At 40.2% G+C, this 18920-nt stretch overlaps 1 protein-coding gene across 1 annotated transcript; it reads right to left on the bottom strand.

The window, feature by feature from the left end:
* Positions 1-8766: 8766 nt before the first annotated feature.
* Positions 8767-15018, bottom strand: LOC131433991 (uncharacterized). Its single transcript, XM_058600611.1, has 2 exons — positions 11338-15018; positions 8767-11277 (listed from the first exon to the last, which is right to left on the bottom strand). Exons 1-2 carry the CDS (start codon positions 15016-15018, stop codon positions 8767-8769), a joined length of 6192 nt encoding a protein of 2063 aa, XP_058456594.1.
* Between the last annotated feature and the right edge of the window lie 3902 nt (positions 15019-18920).

The following is an 18920-nucleotide window of genomic DNA, read 5'->3' as shown; positions in this document are numbered from 1 at the left end:
TCCAAATTAGTCGAAAAAACATATGATCTGGGATACCTTATTGCCGGATTCCTAATTCACGTTCGCTGTGTTGTAAAAGACTTCACTGTAAAACGTTCGGTCTTCAGAGGCTCTAAATTCGTATTTCAAAGTGATTACATGTGCGAGTTATGTGCGATCAAGTAGATAACTCAATTTGATGATATGTTTGAATGCCACAGCTTTGGATATGAGCAGGACAAAGAAAACATTTTTATACTGTATTCAAATAGCCACACTGCTATTCACGGTTGCTGCGGGATGGAAGCGACGCAACGAGTGTGCATTGACAGAAACTACCTGTATACAACTTTGTGAAACAACACTGCTTGTCATATAACCGAACATTTTCCATCTCCTGATAGCTAGCACTTACCGTCCATAGCAATCGTAAAAAGTTCGCATTCCAAAACACCTAAGTTCGAATCCGGATTCTCTCCGCGGTAGTGTGGAGATTGCATGAAATTTTTTTTCTTGCTTGCGACTAATATGGATATTGCATAAAATCTTGTTTCTTGCTTGCGAGTAATATCGCCTAAATGAATACTATTCCGAACCTTTTTTGGCTGTTCTATTTTTAGATTATGCTCGTGACGTGTCATTTCGAGAAAATCTACATCATATCATGTTTTTAATGTGCTTTCACTGAGAGCAAAACTAGTTTCCAGTTTGATGTCACACAGCATTTTTTTGCTTTCAATTTTGATCTTTTAACCGTTAAAACGACCAGAACGATAGCAAATCAAGTAATCGATATATAGGGTAACAGAGGTACTTTGACCCGCTTTAGGATCGATTTTATTTTGGCCCACTTTGTAAAAATATCCACCAAATGTTTTAATATCTTTGAAAAATCCTTCCGCAATCGGTAATTTAATGTGATTAGCTTCAAACTGATGCAGCATGGGTTACCTAAGATCGATTGAATCCATATAGTTTGTTAGGTGGGCCAAAATATATGAAGTGGCCAAAATACCTCTGTTACCCTACGAACAGCACAACATCAAATTGAGTTTTCTTTTTAATCTCACACTCTACTCGGGTAGCTACCTTTGATTTTATTAGCGTTATTGGGAATACAAATGAAATACGAGGGAACAAACGATACGATATTATTCAGAATAAGAGCGAGTATTCAGGGTAAAGCTTAGTACCATTTCTTTAGCTGCAGCATTTTGCAAGGGGCTTTCGGTAAGGAATATGGCAATAACAGTTCGGCTGAAAAGTTATTATCGTTTAATAGAAACACACATTTTTTTGCCACAATTCGTTTTTATCATTCAACATACCCAAGTAACAATTCAAATGCCTTATGGTTTTGATTATAATTTATAGGAGTTTTGTAATTGATTTTTCAATCACTACCTGTTTTATGCCAACTATAATAAGTGTCTCTTTTAACCAGTAATATCATAGTTTTCAAAGCTTCTATAAAACCCTTTACCTGAACTAAAAATAAAATAAAAATAAAACAATTTGCACTAGAATAAAACCATGCAAACACTCTTAATATTGCTTTCAAACATTTTCTTTAAAACATTATTGTCAGTTAAATTCTTTCATAAATCTAGTTTTATGTGTGTGCGTGTTCATTCTATGACAATTTCACTCAGAGTAAATTTGAGGGTTCTAAAGTACATTTATGACACATTAGTTGTAGGCTATTTGATTTATTGCTTCTTAGGTTAAGTGTAATTTGCATTAAAAGGAATTTCATGGCCGCCATTATGATGTTCTATACCGTAGCATTTATTGACATCAAATAAACTTCGAAATGCAAAAACGAGGAAATATGTTGGACTTTCATGATTCATTTTCAGATCGTATGCACAAGTTTTATCGCCACAGTATTTTATACAAAAATGACGATGAATCACAAAAAATAATTTTCATAAATCATGGAGACTTTCGCAAAAACCGCATTTATTTCAAGGCGATTAGTTATAATTCTTATTTTTATCCTTACATTCACGATAAAAATAAAAGCGCATAAAATTTTTAGGTTCGGAAAAGGTCTCAAACTCGTAATTAAAATATAATATATTCTTACTGATTGCATTCAAAGTAGACATGACACACATAGTCAAGAAAAATATCATCAAAACGACAGTTTATTCATAGCGGAATTCATTCCATCCAAAGAAATTTAATGTTGATCGTAAAGCTGGTTTCAAAATTTTCTTGAATTTGGAGTTTTAAAGCAGGTTTATGCTGATTCTTCATTTTGATTTAAAAACCTTATGAAGAATGGTCCACTTTGCAGGAACATGCTCTTATAGAGGTTTTCAGTAGGTTTTCGTGGAGTTTAAAGTTTTATTGCAAGATTTATTATATAGCATTGAAGACAGTTACAAGTATTTAATAATATTAAAAATGTTACTTGGGTAATTGCCATCAGAGGCGATACAGCGATTATAGCGATCTTCCAACTTTTCGATACCATTTTTGTAGTACGATTTGTCCTTTGCCTCAAAATAGGCCTCAGTTTCAGCGATTACCTCTTCATAGCTTCTAAATTTTTTACCAGCGAGCATTCTCTTGAGGTCTGAGAACAGGCAAAAGTCACTGGGGCCAAATCTGGAGAATACGGTGGATGAGGGAGCAATTCGTTCAATTTCAGCATGGTTTTTCGTTGTTGTTTTTGATCGATTGTGAGCTCACGCGGCCCCCATTTTGCACAAAGCTTTCTCATATCCAAATATTCGTGAATAATATGTCCAACACGTTCCTTTGATATCTTTAGGGTGTCAGCTATCTCGATCAACTTCACTTTACGGTCATTGAAAATCATTTTGTGGATTTTTTTCACGTTAACAGTCTCTTTTGGACGTCCACTGCGTTCATCGTCTTCGGTGCTCATATGACCAGTACGAAATTTTGCAAACCACTTACGAATTGTTGCTTCGCCCGGTGCAGAGTCTGGATAACACTCATCAAGCCATTTTTGGTATCGGCGGCACTTTTTTTTCATCAATAAGTAGTGTTTCATCAACACACGAAATTCCTTTCTTCTATTTTTTCACAATAACAAAAGTAGCTTCACTCAAAATGCAATATCTCACAAACTAATAATCAGACAGCTGTCAAATTTATACACGTATCTTTTGAAGGTTGGTACTAACTGAAAATGGTATGGATTTGATTCTAGTGGCGCCCTCTCATAGAAACGATACGAACTTTTCAGCCGATCTGTTACGTACTTAGCATATTTCTTCATAGACACCTCGAAATGCTTGAGATTGTAAACGAAGTGGCTAAATAAATGATGCTAAGCACTCTACTTATGCATGCGTAACCAACGAAGCTGATGTTTTATATACGAGCTTCGTTTAGTGTACAAGTTCTCATGCTGATCAAACAAGAAAAACAATTAAATGCTGACACACTATTTAATTTCAGCCTAGAAAAACAATCTTTTGAATTTATTTGTAACAATATTATAATAAATGAATACTGCCAAGTTCCTCAGAGTTTTTCTCAAAGTTTATATAAATAATAGATGAAAATAAGTTACACATTTTTTCTTACTTTATATCCATTTCCGTTAGTAACAAATGCATAAAAAAGTATTGTTGACTTATGAACGTATGAAAAAGCAAAAACAAAAAGGCGGATGGGTAATGTCAGAGCCATAACTGCATGTCATGAATACGAAATCAACTGACATGTTTCTTAAAACTTCCGAATATCAATTAGTTCATCCATTGTATGTATTATGCAAGCATTCCCCTTTTCACATTAGATGCAAAAACAACGAAGGCTTCACTTGATCTCGATTACTGTGAATTTCTCACAGCGAAAAGTGCACAAATCTAATCAAACTGTTCTTGATGTGCACTAAACTGATGATAATTACCTTCGATTTGCGAACAACAAATCCTAATAGTTCTTTAGAATACTTTTAGAGCCAATAGAACGGCTGATTTTGTGTGATGCTCTCCACCGTTGTCCTCTTTTCGTTGTTTTTTCACCAATGCAAACGACTGGCAGCTGTGACGTAATCGCTCTTGTCGGAAGCGCAACTAGCTTTACAAACGACACACAATAAATCTGCTCGCAGTGGCGATAGAATCCGAACTGATCCAATTTTTGTTAGGAAGTTTCTTTTTACGTGATTTCGTTTGGAGCTTTCTCACTAACGGCTATAAAAATAGCAACATATAGAATTTTAATGTCGATTATTTCATTTCGGATTTGCATTTCATTGAAAGAAACTATCAGGATGCTGTACGGGACTCATTCCTGCCTTTCAGAAGTACCAAATTGTGGAACTCACTACGATATTAAGCACTGTTCGGAACATTTTTCTCGAACGATTTGTTGTACGGCAGCAGATATTTTGTTCTCTTCCTCAGAACGCGTTCTGATTGGCTGGTGTTGACATGGGTCAAATGAGACAGGTTTTTCAATAGTGTACTATTGAAATAGTTCAATGCTGTTGATATACACGTTTAAGTTGAAAAATCTAGATTATATTGGTAGTTACAGGGTGATTTTTTAAGAGCTTGAGAACTTTTTTAAACAATAAAACGCATAAAATTTGCAAAATCTCATCGGTTCTTTATTTTAAACGTTAGATTGGTACATGACATTTACTTTTTGAAGATAATTTCATTTAAATGTTGACCGCGGCTGCGTCTTAGGTGGTCCATTCGGAAAGTCCAATTTTGGGCAACTTTTTCGAGCATTTCGGCCGGAATAGCCCGAATTTCTTCGGAAATGTTGTCTTCCAAAGCTGGAATAGTTACTGGCTTATTTCTGTAGACTTTAGACTTGACGTAGCCCCACAAAAAATAGTCTAAAGGCGTCAAATCGCATGATCTTGGTGGCCAACTTACCGGTCCATTTCTTGAGATGAATTGTTCTCCGAAGTTTTCCCTCAAAATGGCCATAGAATCGCGAGCTGTGTGGCATGTAGCGCCATCTTGTTGAAACCACATGTCAACCAAGTTCAGTTCTTCCATTTTTGGCAACAAAAAGTTTGTTAGCATCGAACGATAGCGATCGCCATTCACTGTAACGTTGCGTCCAACAGCATCTTTGAAAAAATACGGTCCAATGATTCCACCAGCGTACAAACCACACCAAACAGTGCATTTTTCGGGATGCATGGGAAGTTCTTGAACGGCTTCTGGTTGCTCTTCACTCCAAAAGCGGCAATTTTGCTTATTTACGTAGCCATTCAACCAGAAATGAGCCTCATCGCTGAACAAAATTTGTCGATAAAAAAGCGGATTTTCCGAATGGACCACCTAAGACGCAGCCGCGGTCAACATTTAAATGAAATTATCTTCAAAAAGTAAATGTCATGTACCAATCTAACGTTTAAAATAAAGAACCGATGAGATTTTGCAAATTTTATGCGTTTTATTGTTTAAAAAAGTTCTCAAGCTCTTAAAAAATCACCCTGTATATGTTACTTAGCGGGTCTTAAGGACCACTACTCAATTGTCCCTAGTCCCTGGTCAGAGCCACGGGAATCGTCTGGGATGGGCTCCAAAGGCCTCTTTTTTCTGGCGAGCTCAAGCGTGAGGTTCGGAGGCTCAAGGTCGGCTCAAAGACATGATGACATCAATTAAAAACCCAAACACGGTCTTTACTTATACACTGGTTTTATTTTAACTCTACTTACAAAATTAGGTGTTTGTGTGAGTGTAGGTTGCAACTGTTCTTCGGCCGGCCGGCTGTTCCTGGATGGTGGTCGGGAAAACTCTACAGTAGCTGGCTGGGATCCGGTCAGCCGTGGAAACGGATGATTCGACAGACGTAGTTGGTCGGCTGCTGGTGGATCGTTACCAATTTCCCCAGAGCTTCTGTTCGTGGGGTGTTGGTCTGAGGCCTTTACTGGTCGCAGTTTTGTTTTTCACTCGCCCTCGTGACCTGGCTTGTGGTCTAGACAATAAAATACTCCAATGATTTTAGTAAGTCACTAATGGGTCCAAATTTTCAATTCCAAAAAGGTTTTATTCTTTTTTTATAACTCCTTACTTCTTCTATAATATTTGCTATCTTCAACTCTTCTCTTCGACAGGTTTGTTCCAAATGATCGTGGTTCATGATTCCCAAGTAATCAATCTCTCTCTCTCTCAATGTCTATCTATCTTCCAACTTCTTCGACTTTCCCATAACCAGCTTTTTCCACGAGTTTCCTGTTTCCGCTGACTTCGAGTATATTGTGTAATTTGTGTATTTTGTGTGTTTATTGCGACATTTTGTATAAATTTTAATTACAGATCGAACTACTAGAATTTAAGTGCTTAATTTTACTCATTTTACCCTATTTATGTAACACAATTATCAATAAACGGAACATTTATTATATACAACAAATTAGACGGGATTTCAGACAATTTGTACCTATGACTTTATTTTGCTATAATTTTAAGCTTACTGTGGTGAAAAATCTTTTACACCATCTCTCTTGCCATTCTTGCTTGCTTACAACTGGTATATAGGGGACAGCACCCAAACGGTAACACCACCCTATACTCCCTTAAAAAAAATTATTTATGTAATTTTTTTTTTGTTTTTCCTTGTGGTTAACCCTGTCCAGGTTTGAGTCGCTTCTTTATAAGCTCACGAGATATTCTCCAAGAGGAGTCATCTGAATGTCAATTCATCAAATAGTTTATTTTGATAATAAATCAGATCGATTTCGACATTCACCCTATCGCGGATCTCTTTAATAGATCTCATTTTCTCCCAATAATCCAAACGAGTTATGTTCAGAGAGTGAGATTTGATCTCTCATCGATCCTTTGTCGCAAGTTACATTGTATTAAATGAAGCGGTTATTCAAACGTGAACTGCAATGACATCTGATCGGTGGCTTGGGTTCTATCGCCGAAATTAATTGTGTGAATTTAATAGTGATAAGAGGGAAATTTACTGTCTTAAAACGATTTTTATTGGTGATGTATTGTTATAGAATAAGTTACATGGACTGATCTTTCCTGATACCGTAACGCAGAGACAACCGGTTTAGAAAAACTGCTTCGCGATATTTAGAAATTGCCATTGTTCGTTATGTTGTGCATTTATCAGTGATTTTCTAAATTCGCTATTACGGTGATGGAAAAGCTCAGAATTGGAACTATGTAAACATACGGCATTGAAACTGATAGTGGACTGACCATTCCTGCTCGTTTGATCTTCATTGGTAACAACGACTGTGATCTTGACTGTGACTTTGACTGTGACCTTGAACTATGACGAAGACTGTTGTTACGAATTATACCTTCTCTATTTCAACTTCTTAAGTAATAAATAATTTTATACAAAGAATTTCTTAAATCGCCCAACGTAGTAACAATACTGGATGTAATTTACATATGTTATGGCGAATCTGGAACCCCCGCAGAATCTGCAGAAAAGATACCAATGTTTTTTTTTCCAGTGGCATCCTCCAGTTCGTAGAAATTGGTGCCCCGTTTTGAAATGATTTTGCACGGTATATACATAGGCCCTAACTTGGCATTAAAGTTTTCCCCTGCTGACGATTGTGTAAAACTTTTTCTATATACATTCTGATCAACCGAATAAACAGGAGCTGGTTTTCGAAAACGAAGATTATAATTTTTTAAAGTTTTCTCATGTGCTTTCTCTAAGTTTTTCATAACTTTGTCATACACCTCCTTATCAATTTGCCCTTTCTTCTTTAACTTTTCGGGGGCTGAGATATCAGTAGTGGTTACATCGATCCGATGTTCCTCTCCACTAGCGACAATATCATGCCCAAACAGAACTCGGTAAGGCGAGAACTCTGTTGATGAGTGAACCGTATTGTTGAGTGTATATTCAACTTCGGAGATTTTTGCATCCCACGATCGTTGGTCAGATTTGACGTAAGTTCTAATGCATGCGTTTATAGTTCTGTTCAACCGCTCTACCGGGTTGGCTTGACTGTGATGCCGTGCATTTGCCCAATGCACCACCTTATATTCATCCAAGAATTCCTTAAAACTCTTGCTCAAAAACAGCTGGCATTGTCGGTAATTAAGATTTCGGGAACCGAATACCGTCGAAACCACATTTCTTTAAGTGTTTTGATAACCAATTCCGCCTTAATCTTTTTCATAGGAAACAATAAAGTGTATTTTGAAAATAAGTGCATCAGTACAAGAAAGTGTGTATTACCTGCTTTGGAACGCGGAAGTGATTGTGTAAAGTCAATAGCCAGTATCTGAATAGGTGTTCCCGAAAGTAAACACCGTCTTTGTAGTTGCCTTACTATGCAGCTAAAAGGCTGTAATTTATTGAATTATTTAATAGATATATAAAGGGTAAGTATAATCGTTTCTTACATTTTCAGTGTTTCTTCTTCTTTCTTTTCAGGTATCACCGCGGAAGGATGACTAATTGTAATCTATAATAGCAACGGTAAGTTTTAGGTTAAGCTTTAATTCACACATTTATGGTAAGTATTTAACCAGTGGTAAGGTAAGTAATACATGTAATAATTCTTTTACTCTAAACGTACCTCAATTGTACTAACTGTTCCACTTACTACGTGGATGAATCAAGTTAGATTCAGAAATTCCAAACACCATAGAAATTAAATCCAAATCGACTACAAATTGCACAACCGATCGCTTTCAATGTTTTTACTGTCTTTTTCTGATTCTTGCACTAGTGACATTTGTCAAGGTTGTTAGAAATTGCTTTATATACCCTGTGGTAACTTTCTTGCGAGGAATAAGGCAGGGTGGTTCGCACATCATATCGGCGAGAGGTAATGTCGACATTCCCCTACCCGTGAATCATCCCCGATTCCGAAGCGATTCGCTCCGAGTTCTGGCTACTGCTTACGACATCTAGAACGGCTAGTTTCACCGCCGGCCTAGCAAACACTCCTCTGTTTGTCTGCACCGTCGCTCTTCTTACTTGTCCGGTTTTATCCGGAAACGTCTCGAGAATGCGTCCTCGTTCCCAACGGTTTCTAGCTTGTTCATCGACGACGACAACTAGATCGCCCGGTACTATTGGTTTAACTGCATCGAACCATTTCGTCTGGCGCGTTAACATTGGAAGATATTCCCGTACCCACCTTCGCCAGAATTCATCTACGATGTGCTGCGCTAGCTTCCAACTATCCCGTAGAATGTATCCTTTAGCTACAGGATCGCTCGGTGGTTGTTTAATCCCGCTTGAACTGTATAGCAGGAAATGATTCGGCGTGAGTGATTCTTGATCTTCTGCTTCCAACGGTACGTAGGTCAGTGGTCGGGAATTCACAATGCCTTCCGCTTCCAACATGATAGTTTCTAAAACCTCATCACTTGGATGTCGGGGACTGTCTGAGATAGCTTTCATCGCAACCTTTACGGATTTAACCATGCGTTCCCATGGTCCACCCATATGCGGAGCTGCAGGAACGTTAAAATGCCACTGCGTATCTGCGTTCGTGAATGTGGCGGCACAGTGCTTGGATATTTTCTCGATTTTCGACCTTTCTTCTGACAACTGGCGATTTGCTCCAACGAAGTTGGTGCCATTATCGGAGAAAATCTCAAGAGGCGCGCCCCGCCGAGACACAAATCTTCTGACTGCCATTACACAAGAGATTGTTGAAAGGCTATGCACCAGTTCCAAATGAACTGCCCGAATCGTGAGACAGGTGAACAAGCATATCCAGCGCTTTACCAGACTGCGTCCAATTTTGACCTCGAACGGTCCCATATAATCGACACCGACGTACGTAAATGGTCGAATAAATGGCGTTAAGCGTACTTTGGGAAGCGGTCCCATTAACGGTGGCACCGGAACAGCTTTCTTCACTTTACAGTGCTGACAAATTCTTCCAACTTGGCGTATGAATGTTCGCAATTTTGGAATGTGAAACTTCTGTCGCAATTCGTTGTAAACTGTTTCGTTGTTCGCATGAAGAAACCGTCGATGGAAAGCATCCACAAGAAGGAAGGTTATTCGGCTGTTCCTGGGAAGTACTACTGGGTACCTGGTCGCGTAGGGAATATGTGATGCATTTCCGATTCGGCCTTTGATCCGAACAAGTCCTTTATCGTCCAGATAGAGAACCATCGACCTCAGCGAGCTTTGTTTACTAACACTGCAACCCTTCGTCAATGCCTGAATCTCCTCCTCATATGACTGCGCTTGCGCCTGGCGCCAGAGAGCTTCCTCTGCCTTATTGAACTCATCCTGCCGAAGACAACTACCGCTTTCAGATTGTTTCCATTTATTTATTGCTTTATAAACATAAGCCATCGCCCTTACTAATCGATTCCAGTTAGAAAAACGATCTGCATTAACGATCTCCTCTACTGCCTGGTGTACTGCTACTACTCGAACTTCTTCAACGGAGGCATCCGCTTCATCTACTTTAGTAGACTGTTTGGGCCACTGCTCTTTCGTGGGTAAAAATGAGGGGGCTTGAAACCAACGGCTTTCTGGATCAAACGACAATCCTGTATTCCACTTCGTGGCATCGTCAGCTACGTTGAGCTTTGAAGGCACGTAGTACCATTCATCAACACTGGTAAGCGAAAGGATTTCACCGACTCGAGACGACACGAGCGGAGGATATCGACGACTGTCGGAGCGAAGCCAGGCTAGAACTACCGTTGAATCTGTCCACAGGAATCGTCTTCTTATGTTGACCGTGAGTGCAGAGCTTACGGTTTGCATTAATCGAGCTCCCATCATAGCCGCTTGAATTTCCAACCTAGGAACTGAAAGTGGACGAATTGGCGCAACCTTTGTTTTTGCTGCTACTAGAGAACACCAGCAACTTCCGTTATTCGACATCCTCAGATATGCTACACATGCACATGCCGACACGCTGGCATCTGTGAACACATGAATCTCGATTTCATCTACCTCCTTAGGTCCAACAAAATAACATCGGGGTATCCTTACTTCGTCGATCTTGTCGTACAACTCAATCCATCTACTCCAAAGATCGCTTAAGCACTCAGAAATCGGTTCGTCCCAGTTAGTTCCTGCACGCCAAATTTCTTGCATTAGGATTTTTCCTTGGACCACAAAATGTGCTACGAATCCCAAGGAGTCATACAGTTTCATTACTGTTCGTAGCACTTGCCGTTTTGTCGGAGTTACAATATTGCTACCTAGAACATCTTTAACGGCTGATCGATCGAAGGTAAAGCTATCCGTTGACGGAACCCACACCAATCCTAAGACTCGCTCGCACGAAGGATTTTTGTCCAAACCTAGCGACTTGCTGTTCAACGACTCGGTTTCTCCCAGACGATCGAGCACATTCGACGAGTTCGACAATATCTTTCAGAATTCAAAACCTGCTGCAGCGTGGATGAGCTGCACTTCTTCAATTAGTTTTACTGCTTCATCCTCCGAATTGACACTGTCCAGAAAATCGTCGACGTAGTGGTTGTAAACGATTGCATCTGCTGCTCTGGGATATAATTTGGCATATTCGAGAGCGTTTCTGTTCTTTACGAACTGTGCCGTACACGGTGAGCTGGTTGCTCCGAACATAGCGACGTTGATTACGTACACCTGCACTTCATCTGCTGGACTGTCACGCCACAGGAAGCACTGCGACCACTTATCCTCTTCCCGAATAAGAATTCTCAGAAACATTTCGCGAATATCCGAGCACACTGCTATTTTACCTTCTCGAAAACGTAGCAAAAGGTTGACTAGCGATACGAGCAGATCCGGACCTTTGAGCAGCATATCATTAAACGCAACTCCACCTGCTTTCGCAGCTGCATCCCACACCATTCGAATTTTGTTTGGTTTCTTAGGATTCGTCACAACACCTAAAGGTAGAAACCATGTTCGCCTAGTGTTTACTTTTGCTAACTCTTCTGGCGATATTTTTCGAACGTACTCTTTCTGCTCGTAGCTTTTGATTTGATCAATGACTTTTATCCATAAGCCGGGGTCTTTAGCTAACCGTTTCTCTAAGCCTCTCAACCTGCTGATCGCCATTTGATAGCTGTTCGGGAAATTCCGCTCGTCATTTCGCCAAAGCAAACCCGTCTCCATTCGGTTTCCTTTTCGTACCGTTGTTACCTCCAAAATACTACGGGCTCGTTTATCCTCTTCCGATTCTAACTGATGCGTCGAAATTACTTCTTCCACCGCAAAAAACTTCCGCATTGCATCATGTAGGCTGCTGTTGCTCATGTCGTCACATGAATGGATGTGTAACTGTTCAACCGAGTCTCCATTTCCACAATTCCTTCCGTACACGCACCATCCCAACCGAGTTTTCGACGCTACAGGTTCACTACTACAGCCTTCTCTTGTCTTCAAGCTAGTTAGAAGCCGTACGTGTTCCAAACCGATTATCATACCAGGTTTGGCATCGATGTAGCTGGCTACGGGAAGTCGTTGAAGATGCGGAAATCTATCCGACAACTCTGAATAGTCCAGTGTTTGACTTGGAAGACCTAGCTCACGTACCGTACGAACATTCGCCAGCTGAAACATTTCCTTATGTTCGTCTCCGGATATTTTAATACTCAGCCTCCTTGAAGTTTTTTCATGTCTGCTAACCTTTCCGGTCCAACTCAGCCATAGATGATCAGGTTCTCCTTCTATGCCAAGCTGTGCAGCGATTCCTTCTTCAAGCAGTGTACACGACGATCCATCATCTAGGAATACGAAGGTGTTTACTTCTCTTCCGTTTCCATACAGCGTAACTGGCAAATAACGAAACAACGAAAAGGATTTCGTATGATGATGGTTCTGATGAACGACTTCTCCCGACCTATGACCATTTCCGTCGTCATTGCGACTACTGTGTAGTAGCATATTATGTCGAACTCGACATCCATCTTGTCCACATTCCTTCTTCGATCTACACGGCCATTTACGATGCGGAATCAAGCACAACCGGCACAAGTTCTTCTGTCGAACTGCCTTCCACCGACCTCCAACGTCTAACGATTTGAAACCGCGACAATTTATAATCTGATGGTCGTCTTTCCCACAGTAAGCGCACGCTTTTGAAGTAGATTCCTCGACTGACCTGTCTTTCGACGTACTAGGCAGCACGCTGGAATGAGTAAATAGCTTTTCCTTTTGTTTCTGTTTTTCCGTTCTCTGCGACTGTTGATAGTTTTGGACAGAGACTACATCAATGCAAAGCTCGGAAGCTAAATTCACTAGTCCTGACATAAATCCGTTGAACGTCGCCAAGTTGACGTTCGTATACGCTTGCTTGAACGTGCCCCACTGCATCTTCAATGAAGCGGGCAATTTATCAACTAATTCTTGAAGTAACATAGGATTCGATAAATGTGCTTGTTGTTCGGCCAACACAATGTGATCAACGAGATTTTGTATCGCCAACCCGTAGCAGACAATGGAACTCAGATTTTCTGACTTTGGCGGTGGAACGTTTCGTACTTTCTTCAGAAGAGAATTGATTAGAATCTCGGGTCTACCGTAGAGCTTTTGTAATGTATCCATCACGTACGGCACGGACGCTGGTAAAAGTAGACGACTCCTTACTGCTTCCAGTGCGGCATCTCCTAAGCAACGTTGTAATCTGGCTAGATTCTCAGCGTCGGTGTATCCACAAACATCCGTTGTATTCTTAAAAGAACTGTAGAAGATGGGCCACTCGTGAGGATCCCCGTTGAACTTCGGTAATTCACGCGGCATAACCTGCCTAGCCGCCAACTGAGCACTATTCGGCCCTACGCTAACTGGAACATCGGGTCTATTTCCATAAACTCCCAACGATAATGGTACAATAGACGGTACTGACGCCGGCCTTACAGCAGAAACAGGCACACTTGTTGGTGGATAATAACTCGAAACAGGATGTTCGGGTAGCCATGGAACTCCGGAAACTGCCAAACCGGGAATCGAAGGATGCTGCACAGTAGAAGTGATTGTGGCCAAGCCAGGAATCGAACGGTAGCTCCTATCGGGCAGCGGAGATGAAGACACTGGACTCAAAACGGGAAATTCCGGTAACCATGGAACTCCGGAAACTGCCAAACCAGAAATCGAAGGATGCTGCACAGTAGAAGTGAATACTGTATTTCCAGAAGAGACAAGTCCTGAGTTAGTTACGTTTCTTTTATACAACTGCAATGAAGACATTGGCGGAATCGTTTGGATCACTTCTCCGGTATTTATTCGTGAATATGAAAAGACTGGCACTGCACGGATAAGAGCATCCGTAACGCTGGGCAGAATCGATGTTGAAATTGTTGGTACAGATACGGGTATTAACGAAACGCTCGTCGACATTACAGCAGCGGACGTGATCGAACTACCTTCAGCAGGGATCACTATACCAGAAACTACTGAAGAAATCGAATGCGGATTTGCTGTAGTTTTGCCCGGTGTTGATACAAACGATTCGGTACTAATACTTCCACCTGGAACTGGAACTCCTGGATTGAGATTAAGCAAATTCGGATTGGTCACAGTAAGAACGTTCGAGGCAAATGACGTTGGCTTTGGTACCGGAACATCATTCTTCTGGCAAACGACTGGTACTGGCAGGGTAACCTTCTGTTCAGACATTTTAGGCTCCGACTGTCCCGCTCTGTCAATTTGTGTTCCCTTATTAAGCCAGTTCTCCATTTGTTCACACCTTCTTTTCACGCTGATTCCACTTTTCCGACTTGATTTGCTAGAATCCTTTTCCTCTTCAATCTGAAGCAGCAATTCATATCGCTTCCGTAAGTATTCTTGTTCTATTTCGATTTGTTTCTGCTTCAAATTTTGCTGCTCCTCAAGAAGTTGAAGACTAAGCTGCAATTTCTGCGATGCTCGACTACTCTTGCTGACAGACGACTCATTGAAAGAAACAGCTGATTTCGATTCGCCATCCCAATCAGTCATGCATTTACTGCACTTAAAACTTCTATCCGGTTCGGCAATAGATTCACTAACACCAGCACACTGAAAGTGAATCCACGATTCACATACATCGCAACATACCATGTCGTCATCGGCATCGGCACGATTGCACCTCTTGCAGTGCCTATCCTTATTACTCGATGTCAAATTATTTTGTTCGTCTGACATTTCGAACGACTATTTTAACCGAAATAGCGACCTAACTTTCCCTGAACGATTTATACAATTTATTTCACTCTAACCTAAACTGTACGGGACTCGCGATTAGTGGGTGACAGAAATATCTTCTATAATTATTATAGCGGTCGATATAAATCCACTCTCAAACCTCACTTCCGAGCGGTCGTCTTCGGTATTTACTCTCCTTCGACGAGTAGAATCCTTCTTCCGGGCGGTATGTACGCTGAAGGAACTTTTTGGTAACTATCCAACATCCAACTTAGGATGAAAATCCTTTTAGAAATGTTCCCGAAAGTAAACACCGTCTTTGTAGTTGCCTTACTATGCAGCTAAAAGGCTGTAATTTATTGAATTATTTAATAGATATATAAAGGGTAAGTATAATCGTTTCTTACATTTTCAGTGTTTCTTCTTCTTTCTTTTCAGGTATCACCGCGGAAGGATGACTAATTGTAATCTATAATAGCAACGGTAAGTTTTAGGTTAAGCTTTAATTCACACATTTATGGTAAGTATTTAACCAGTGGTAAGGTAAGTAATACATGTAATAATTCTTTTACTCTAAACGTACCTCAATTGTACTAACTGTTCCACTTACTACGTGGATGAATCAAGTTAGATTCAGAAATTCCAAACACCATAGAAATTAAATCCAAATCGACTACAAATTGCACAACCGATCGCTTTCAATGTTTTTACTGTCTTTTTCTGATTCTTGCACTAGTGACATTTGTCAAGGTTGTTAGAAATTGCTTTATATACCCTGTGGTAACTTTCTTGCGAGGAATAAGGCAGGGTGGTTCGCACATCATATCGGCGAGAGGTAATGTCGACAATAGGCTTAGAAGAAATTCGTTGCTTCCCCATTTCTGGATGCTGTGAAATATTAGCCGGTTTACACTCTTTGCAAATAGCACAACGTTCCACATATTTCCGTACGGTGGTTGCCATTCTTGGCCAGAAATATCTGCGTCTGACCTTATCAAGCAATTTCTCATAGAAAGGAAAGACTCTTCATGTTAAGTTTTCAAAACATTTTCTCTGGTCCCCTCTGGCAGGCAGATTTTCCATTCAAAACAATAATCGAGCGATTCTGTTTTCGAAGGAACAAATTTATAAAGACAATTATTTTCTATTTTAAAGTCTAGGTTTTCTTCAGCCGAGTCTTTGATTTTTTGAAAAAGAGATGAGTATCAGGTATCTTGAGTTTTCATCACATCCAAAGCTTCAACAGCGCGCGAGAGAGCATCAGAAATAATGTTATCCCTCTCCCGTCGATGTCGTATTTCCAAATCGTATGCTTTCAGTTCTATGCTCCAGCGACTTAATCTTGAAGAAGTTCTCCATTTTCCTCTCATGATGTGTGTGAGAGCAGAAGCATCGGTCACGACAACAAAATGAGATCCTTCGATATAAGGACGAAACTTACTGATGGCTGAAATCACAGCGAGCCCTTCCTTTTCCGATGCAGCATAGGCTTGCTGAGCAGGAGAGAGCTTTTGAGAAAAGTATGCCACCACTTTCTCCCCATCGCTATGTTCCTGGACTAGAATCGCAGCTATGGAAGTATCGCAAGCATCAGACTGGATTTGGAATGGTAAGCTAAAGTTTGGATTGCTAAGAACCGGGGTGTTTATCAAGCATTCGTTAATGCTAATGAACGCTTTCTCATCTAAATCATGCCATTTAATTGTTTTAGGTTTTCTTCGAAGGAGATCTGTTAATGGAGCAGTTAATTCACTAAAATTTTGAATAAATCTCCGGTAATAATTGGCCATGCTCAAAAACCGACGAAGAGACCGTATCGACGATGGCCGTTCATAATTGGCAATCGCTTCTACTCTCTCCGGATTTGGTCTTAAACCATCCTGCGACAATATATACCCTAAATAAGGAAGCTCATTTAAACAAAATTTAGATTTGTCAATATTGATGGAAAGATTAGCTATTTGTAATCGTTTGGCAACCTCCCGCAGACTGTCGAGGTGTGCCTCGAATGTACTGCTGACCACAACGATATCGTCGAGGTAAACAAATACATTCGGTTCCAATTCACCATATCCTAAAACCTCATCCATTAGCCGAGCTAGAGTGGCTGGGCTATTAACGAGACCAAATGGCAGTCTGGTGAACTGGAACAATCCTCTCCCAAGTATCGAGAAAGCCGTATACCGTCGCGAGTTAGGATCAAGCGGAATTTGTAAGAATGCTTTTGTTAGGTCAATAGTTGATAAGTATTGGCTAGATCCCAACCTGCCAAGTATACGATCCTGGTGTGGGAGGGGGTAGGCATCCCTTTTCGTGCGTTCATTCAACCGTCTGGCATCCAAGCATAAGCAAACTTCTCCCGTTGGTTTCACAATTGGAACTGTACTCAAAGCCCAGTCACTTTTACCTTTTTCGATAATTTTTTGTTCTAGCTTTTTATCTAGCTCTAAATTGATTTTCTAGCTCTAAATTGATTTTTGCATATCTGGAGACATCGGGTAGGGGTTAATCCTTACCGGCGCACTGTTTATAAATTCCTCTTTTATCTCAATTTTGTGTGATATCATTGGAGTGATATCGAGCACTCCCCCTTCCGTCTGTACTTTAAACATTCTCTTCACCTCTTCTAGTTCCCTTCGCTGTTCATCAGTGAGCGACCAGATCGAATTCTCTTCCTTACAATTCTCTTTCTTCCAATCACTCTCAACCAATTCCTCTACGGAAAATGAGGGATGTAAGTTGAAAGCCTTCCAAAAATCTTCGTAACCCAAGATTAGTCGTTGTTTAAGCTTTGGCGCAACTAGAGCTGAGATTATATGGCATTGGTTGTTGAATGAGATAGGCAAGTTTACGTATCCGTTTATATCAATGAATGTGCCAGAAGCTGTTTTTACAGAAATATTTGATGGATGCACTTTTAATTTTAAATCTTTAATCAATTTTTCTGATCCCAAACCCAGTACAGTTTTCTAAGCACCACTATCTAAAAGACCAATGATTTCTTTACCTAGAATATTAACCTTCACAAATGGCCTTTCGTCTCCATTTAATTTGAAGAAGATTTCTGCTACGTCGTGATCAGTTGAATAATCGTGTTCCGATACAGGTTCGAAACCATTTTGTAATAAACTAGTAATCATATCAGTGTAACCGAGAGGATTTAAGAGTTTATCACTAGCTTCCTCTCCTAAGTGAGCTCTCTTCGTTTTTTGGACAGTGAGGACAAGTTTTTGTAAGTACGTCTGGAAACCCACAAAGACGGCAAAATTTTTGTCTTTTTTGAGAGCATTCCCCATAGTGATGACCTTTTTCTCTGCAGTTGTAACTCCTATGGGTGGACGTTTGTATTGCTCTACAAGTTTATCGAGTGTACCTTTACTCGATCCTTCCATTGATGACTGAGTGCTTTCTTGCATCCCCTTCCCATTGTCCTTACTCTCATTTGATTTAGTTGATAAGCTTTGCTCAAGTTTAGATTTTTCGTTCTTGGTAAATATTTTAAGTGTCTTATCCATATTATTCTTTTTATTTGGTTCCGCGTCATTTCGTTCACCTGGTTACAACGGGGATTGACAGTATTGTCTGAAGGTCGTTGGAAAGTATGCCAATTATTCTCATCGAAAATTCTGCCATACCGCTTCAACTTAGATAAAGACTTGATTCCGGCTCCAGTCATGGCGTTTTTGTAATCGAAACGCATGTTTCTCCACACAATTTCAAATTTACATGTTTCTGAGATCGGTCGGGACATGGAATTGAATAGTTTCATCATATCATGGAAATAATCAACAAAACGTTCCCCCCTCATTTGTCTACGATTAGTTGCTTGAATTTCTAGCTGAAAATCTAGGTCCGGAGGAAGAAATTCTTTTTTCAGTTCTCTTTTTAATGTTGACCAATTT

Source organism: Malaya genurostris, chromosome 3 (assembly GCF_030247185.1).
Source record: "Malaya genurostris strain Urasoe2022 chromosome 3, Malgen_1.1, whole genome shotgun sequence".
Classification (NCBI taxonomy): Eukaryota; Metazoa; Arthropoda; class Insecta; order Diptera; family Culicidae; genus Malaya; species Malaya genurostris.
Note: the sequence above shows the minus strand (reverse complement) of the source record. Positions and strands in the feature narration are given on the sequence as shown.

What these genes read in the sequence shown, in the direction of transcription:
- LOC131433991 (XM_058600611.1), bottom strand. Translation starts at nt 15,018, where the DNA reads ATGTCAGACGAACAAAATAATTTGACATCGAGTAATAAGGATAGGCAC. An exon ending in TCAATTCGGAGGATGAAGCA is followed by an intron (nt 11,278 to 11,337) that starts GTAAAACTAATT and finishes GAATTCTGAAAG; the next exon opens with ATATTGTCGAACTCGTCGAA.